Source organism: Myxocyprinus asiaticus, chromosome 38, assembly GCF_019703515.2.
Source record: "Myxocyprinus asiaticus isolate MX2 ecotype Aquarium Trade chromosome 38, UBuf_Myxa_2, whole genome shotgun sequence".
Lineage (NCBI taxonomy): Eukaryota > Metazoa > Chordata > Actinopteri > Cypriniformes > Catostomidae > Myxocyprinus > Myxocyprinus asiaticus.
This window is the reverse complement of record NC_059381.1, coordinates 29,864,717-29,871,468: the sequence shown is the minus strand read 5'-3', so window position 1 is coordinate 29,871,468 and position 6,752 is coordinate 29,864,717. Positions and strand designations below refer to the sequence as shown.

The window sequence follows — 6,752 nt, the reverse complement described above, 5'->3', positions numbered from 1 at the left end:
TACTGGAATACAGTTGAACTCTGGAAATCTGGAGGTATCAGTCTTTGAAACTGATGGAAACAGGCTTTTTTGTTTTCAACTTTAATTTACAGCTTTGCTAAGCATCTTACAGTATTGCCTACTCCCTTGGTTTTACACCTTATGGAAATGCTGATAAAATGGTACTCAATAATGCCAATCAACAATATAAGTTGTTGCTCAATAAAAATTTATTGCCAGGCTATATAACAATCAGAAGGGGAGAGAGGGATGACAGAAGCTTTGGAAAACACTGAGTCTTCTCACTTTTATAGTAGCGTGAAAAAGATTCGTCATTACAAACATGATCCAGACAATTAGAGACTAAAGTAGACTACAGCCAATTTAAAGTTAAAACTTTTGAGGAAAAGCATAAGTCTACAGGAGTAAGTCATTTGTCTAAATAATGTCTAGAAGAGGTTGTCGTTTGTCATCCGTGGAAGTACTGCTCTTGACACTGATTTTCATGCTGTTTGTGGTATGTGTGGGACTTATTGTCATCTCTTGGCTTGCACTAGACAAAAATGGTATGAAACTCTTATTTTCTCTCCATTTCAATTATTTACATGATTAATAATGATATATGGGTAGTTAACAATGAATACTTTTGGGAAGTAGAGATGTTCTGCTGTGTGACTTGCACAATATATTTATTTATTTATTTTTTAAGATTTACGCATTTCAATTTCATTAATATAAAAAAATAAAAAATAAATAACAATTATGCATTGTTATTATGCATGCAGTTTCATGACCAAATTTAATGAGAGAATACATTATATATTTTTAGTTTTAAAAATTAATTTGTCAGAACACAGGATCATTTAAAAATGAGCTAGTGAAGGCAAAGGTGATTTAAAATTGCCTCTTTGTACATAAAAACGTGATGTTGGTTAAAAAAAGTTAGATTATATCATACATACAAAATCCAAAATAAATCCAAACTGTGTTATATTTTAGCATCTTCAAAGTAGTCACCCTTTGCCTAGAATTTGCAGACATGTACTCTTGACATTTTCTCAACCAACTTCTTGAGGTATCACCCTGGGATGCTTTTTAAACAGTATTGAAGGAGTTCCCATCTATGCTGGGCACTTATTGGCTGCTTTTCTTTATTATTTGGTCCAAGTCATCAATTTCAAAAACTTTTTTTTTTTTTATTACATTTTAGTTTTATAATGAAATAAATGAATATGGTGGCACAATTATATTTTTGTCTACAAAACTAATTTCAAACATTTAAGCATATGCCTTCAGATCAAAAGATTTTTAAGATCATGAGAAACATTTCAGTCAAGTGTTTCAAAACTTTTGACCGGTAGTGTATATAGAGTATATCTATATACTGTATTTACTGTATATAATGTTCTGAAGTGATCATCATTTGTTAATTAGTAACACTACAATAAGGTTGTATTTGTTAACATTAACTACTAATGCATTAGGTATCATGAATTAATAAAACACAATTTTTTACATTATTTATTAATTTTGATTAATGCTAATTTATCAAAATACTATTGTTCTTTGTTCATTTATAGGTTATTTTGTATTAACTAATATTAACACATAAAACTTTTAATGTAAAAAGGTAGTACTATATGTTGAAATTAAGCTAAATGAATTAGTGTTCATTGTTAGTTCATGTTAACTATTGATTTAACTAATGTAAATTAATACAAACTTTTTAAGTGTTACCGGTTAATTTCACCTTGAGACTTTTCACCTCTACCAAAATAGTGTGTAAAAATGTTCCTCTTTATGGTCAGCTGAGATTTTGTTTCATTTTAGCTAAAGAGGTTGAAGGAGGAGAAACAGGCTCAGAGTTTGCTGGGACGCTTGTAATTTCAAATGGAACCATTTTCACAGAGGAACTCCTCAACAAAAGCAGTGTACAGTTTAAAGCACTGGCTTATGACACTGAGCAGCAGGTGAATGGGCTATTTTTTTTTTTTTTAAATACATTTTCTAGATTTTTATTTGGAAATCTTTATGAGATGTTCATTGGCAATATAGTTAAGGTTAAAATTAAGTGTTATATAATGTGTCTTTGTGCAAGATGAATGTAAAGGGGGAGATCTGTTAGTGTGTTATTTAGAAGAGTTTCTGTTATGTTGGAGTTTTGGAGGTTACCATTATGGTGGATAATGGAGCTTGAGTTTAAAAATTAAGAATGTTCTATTTTGCTTTACTCATTGAACAATTGCTATGCCGTTCAAAGCATAGTGTTACCAATTGTGCTGGTCTCTGGGTTCGCTCGCCCGCCCCAGTCACCGGCCACCGTTGCGGGCTTGCAGAGCAGCACGTCCCCCCTGGGCTGTCATCCAGGTGGGGTGCCTGCTCTGCCTTGCCGCGAACCACGCCCGCCCAGGTTCAGTGGCATCCTCTCCACTACGGTGCGGGGCGAAGGTGCGGAGGTTGCCACCCTTCTGGCGAAGGGAGCAATAGAGCACGTCCCCGTAGCTGAGCTGTGCAAGGGCTTTTACAGCCCTTATTTTATTGTGCCCAAGAGAGGGGAAGGATCACACCCAATCTTGGATCTGCGTGCCTTGAACAAAGCCTTACACAGGCTTCCGTTCAGGATGTTAATGCAGAAGCGCATCCTGGCGTCAGTACAACATCAGGATTGGTTCGCGGCCATCCACCTGATTGACGCGTACTTTCACGTATCGATCCTTCCTCGACACAGACCCTTTCTTCGGATTGCCTTCGAGGGACGAGCATACCAGTACATGGTCCTCCCCTTCGGTCTGTCCTTGTCCCCTCACGTCTTTACCAAGGTCGCAGAGGCTGCCCTGGCCTGCTGAGGGAGAAGGGCATACGTATTCTCAATTATCTTGACAACTGGCTAATCCTAGCTCAATCACAAGATCTATTGTGTGCACACAGAGACCTTGAGCTTCAGCACCTCGACCGACTCGGGCTTCAGGTCAACTGTGCAGAGCATCTCTTTTCTCGGTATGGAGTTAAACTTGGTCACTCTCAAGGCACGTCTTACAAACGAACATGCTCAGTCAGTGCTGAAGACCTTCAGGCAGAAGGTAGCGGCACTAGTGAAAAAATTTCAGAGGCTCCTAGGGCATATGGCATCCTCGGCGCCGGTTCTCCCCCTCGGGTTGATGCATATGAGACCGCTTCAGCACTGCAAGCGCTCCCTTCAGAGGAGGAAGACCCGGCCTTGTCGTTGCTGTGTCCAGTTCGTGCCCAGCGAATCTATCTGGACTGCACGCAGAACTTTAGATGCTCGGAGCAGCTCTTTGTCTGCTTTGGTGGGCAGCAGAACGGGAAAGCTGTCTCCAAGCAGAGGTTGGCCCATTGGATTGTGGATGCCATTTTCCTTGCATACCAATTGCAGGACATGCTGTGCCCCTTGGGAGTCCGGGCCGGCACACTCTCACGTAATCTTGAGACCCCGGCCCAGTTACGTGCCTAAAGTTCCCACTACCCCTTTTCGGGAAAGGTGGTGAACCTGCAAGCACTCCTTTCAGAGGAGGAAGACCCAGTCTTGTCGTTGCTGTGTCCAGTTCATGCCCTGTGAATCTATCTGGACCACACGCAGAGGTTTAGATGCTCAGAGCAGCTCTTTGTCTGCTTTGGAGGGCAGCAGAAGGGGAAAGCTGTCTCCAAGCAGAGGTTGGCCCATTGGATTGTGGATGCCATTTTCCTTGCATACCAATTGCAGGATTGCTGTGCCCCTTGGGAGTCCGGGCGCACTCCACTAGAGGTGTGGCATCCTCCTGGGCACTGGCAAAGGGGGCCTCTCTAGCAGACATATGCAGAGCTGCGAGTTGGGCTTCACCTAATACCTTTGCGAGGTTTTACAACCTACGCAGAGAGCCGGTTTCGACCCGAGTGTTACATGGTAACAGCAGGTATGCCGGGCAGCCAGTTGGGTGTATCGCTTGCATTGCGCCTTTCCCCTTTTTCAAAGGTGATAATGTGTGCCTTTTGTCCAAAACAGTTCCCCGTATCCGGTGAACCCCGGACGCCTCTTTAATTCTTAAGCACTGTTCAGTGATGAACTCAGCGGAGGAGTTACGGCACCAGGCCAGTACTCGTGGTATGCCCCTTTTCAGGTGAGCCCGTGTGCTCAGGCTCAGTGCTCCATACGTGGTGATTCCCCTTGGTAATCCCGTATGATGAGTTTTCACTGTTCGGTTTCCCTGTAGGTGAACCCAGTGTTTCCCCTCACCAGAGCTTTCTCTGCCTCGGCCACTGTCGTTGCGTACCCTCTCTATAGATAGCGTCTTCGGGTGGTAACATTCCATATGTGAACTTCCCCGTTGGTGAGTCCATGTTAGGCATTCTCCACATGTTAACCTCCCTCCGGTAGGATGTGGTCTCCATAGTGCCCTCCCTCCTGGAGAGGGAAGAGCACTTCCCAGCGCTATTCTAGAAAGTGATTGGCAGAAATTGCTTAACAGCAATCAGGTAAGGCTCCGCCGGTAGCCTCCTTGGGTAAGTGCATCCTCCCCCCTTAACGGGACTAGGGAGACACCTTACCTAACTTGCTGGAAGGTCACGAAGTGGTTGAGCGCTCGCTGCGAGGCACGCAGCAGCTTGCCCGTGCCCACTCTTCCGTACCTTGTGACATGGTTCAGCACGGTTCCGTACCTAGTGTCACTACATTAACACAACATCGAGTGAGTGACAGACAGGGAACGTCTTGGTTACTGATGTAACCTATGTTCCCTGATGGCGGGAATGAGACATTGTGTCCCTCCTGCCGCGGTGCTGAACTGGCCGCTGACATGGCCGGGACTCTCTATCGGCTCCTCAGCATAAATCTGAATGAGTGGTGCATGCCATCTCCTTTTATACCCGTATGTCCGGGGCAGAGAGTGGCATGCAAATTCCACTCGCCAATTCTCATTGGCCTTTTCTATTTTAAGCAAAGGTGATTGGGGCTCTCAAGATCAAACCCCTAGTGTCACTACATCGACACAACGTCTCGTTCCCTCCATCAGGGAACAGAGGTTACATCAGTAACCAAGACGTTATCTTACTAAATATTTCAAGTTAAGAGCAATTAACATATTTAGTACAAAATTAAAATCTAAAAGTTCTATTAACTTAAAATTATTTAACTGATTCCCTCAAATATTTTGAGTTTCACTTACTTATTAGGGTTTACTGTGTATCTTTGTGTTCTCTGTGCTTTGTTGCCTGTTTGTAGATAAATAAAGCCTACAGGCGCAGTTCCCTTCAGGAGCAATTTAAAAATTGCAAAGTGAATGAATTCAGGTAAGACTTAATCTATTAAAGCACCAGGGGCCGGTTGCATAAAACTGTTTTAGACTAGTCTTACAAGTTAGTTGTCTAAAATGTTGGTCTTTACTTTTTCAGTCAGTTGCTTAAAAACTTAGATTGTTCTAATTTAAGACAAAAATGTAAGACTGCAGACCTATCCACAGTTCCCTTTCAATTCAGTTCACTCGACATTGCTGTAAGCACTATGGGGAAGTCCTTCTAGATGACCTAGTTAAAACCCTTATTCAATAATGCCAGTCCTCTGATTGGCAATGGCGTCTGAGCCCACCCCTTCAGGCACGCAGTTGGCCTATATAAGCGGGCGCTCAATCACCATTTCTTCAGAATTTTCTTCCTTCAAGACTATGAACTTCGTCTTCGTCTTGGAACCCTTCTGCTTCAACGTCAATATACACTTACAGCAGATGGAACTTCTCAGCAAGATGCGAACAGGATGACTCGTCGCCTGTACTGCTTCCCACAGCGCTCTGTCTGGAGTTGCTGTATCCTTTTTATATTTACAATATTAACTAAAAGAGCCATTTGCTTGATACGTGTCTTTTTAAAGATGTCGTTCCGCAAGTGTTTCCTATGCGAATGGCACATCCTGCCATATGTTGAGCACGAGAGCTGTGTTCACTGGCTGGGCCGCACCCACGCATAAGCAGCTCTTATGGGGACAGACTGCCCTCACTTCGAGGGCATGAATATCCAGACGTTGCACTCTAGGATCAACCTTTTTTCAGCCTTTCGTGCCCTTTCACCCGCCTCTTCTGTGTTCAGTCCCGAGGGACCACATGAGGAGGCACGGCGGGACATTAAGGTTGAGCTGGAATAATTAGAGGAGGATCTCGTTCTGGCGCAAGCCCTGTGAGCCCCCCGAACTTCCGATCTAACGTCCTCACCTGTGCAATATGCGCATGATGAGCTCCAGCCCTCTATTGGAGCGTGTGGCCTCATTTCCCTTTCCCGGCACTCTCCCGATCTAATTCTGGTCAGCACCCAGCAAAGAATCTATTTCTCGCTGCCCCAGCACAGCCAAAAGCTACTGCTGAGCCATCTGTGAAGCCACACAAACCATGGCCCAATCGTAAGCACCATCCGCCATCCCAGCGCGAAAAATGCGGTGATGAAAACCCCCCGGCTGGGCAGCAGAAATGTTCCTGACATGCCCAGCCCCATGAAGAGGAGCCTAGATCTCACCGTTATTCACGGCCCAGAGCCGAAGAAGGCTCGATTCGAGGAGCACAGTGTTTCTCCCCTCTTCTCCAATACTGGTCATTGGGAACGGGACATTGTTGCTTCTGTGTGTATTACTCAAACAGAGGTTGTTCTCACAAAAGAGAAAAAAAGCGCTGTTGTACAAATACGGGACGCTCAAACAATCTCAGAAAAAGGGCCATTTCCTCTTCACATATCATACACCCCACAAACTATGCTCAACCACTTCCCTATGGTGAGCAGCGCTCGATCTCTTATAGCAA

At 43.9% G+C, this 6,752-nt stretch overlaps 1 protein-coding gene across 1 annotated transcript in view; it reads left to right on the top strand.

The window, feature by feature from the left end:
* Positions 1-342: 342 nt before the first annotated feature.
* The window catches only part of LOC127429025 (enteropeptidase-like), a 30,571-nt gene continuing 24,161 nt past the window's right edge, over positions 343-6,752 (top strand). The window contains exons 1-3 of the mRNA XM_051677756.1: positions 343-545; positions 1,810-1,949; positions 5,195-5,262. Coding sequence (XP_051533716.1) covers positions 425-545; positions 1,810-1,949; positions 5,195-5,262 — 329 coding nt within the window. The 5' untranslated portion in view covers positions 343-424. The remainder of the gene's footprint in view (positions 546-1,809; positions 1,950-5,194; positions 5,263-6,752) is intronic.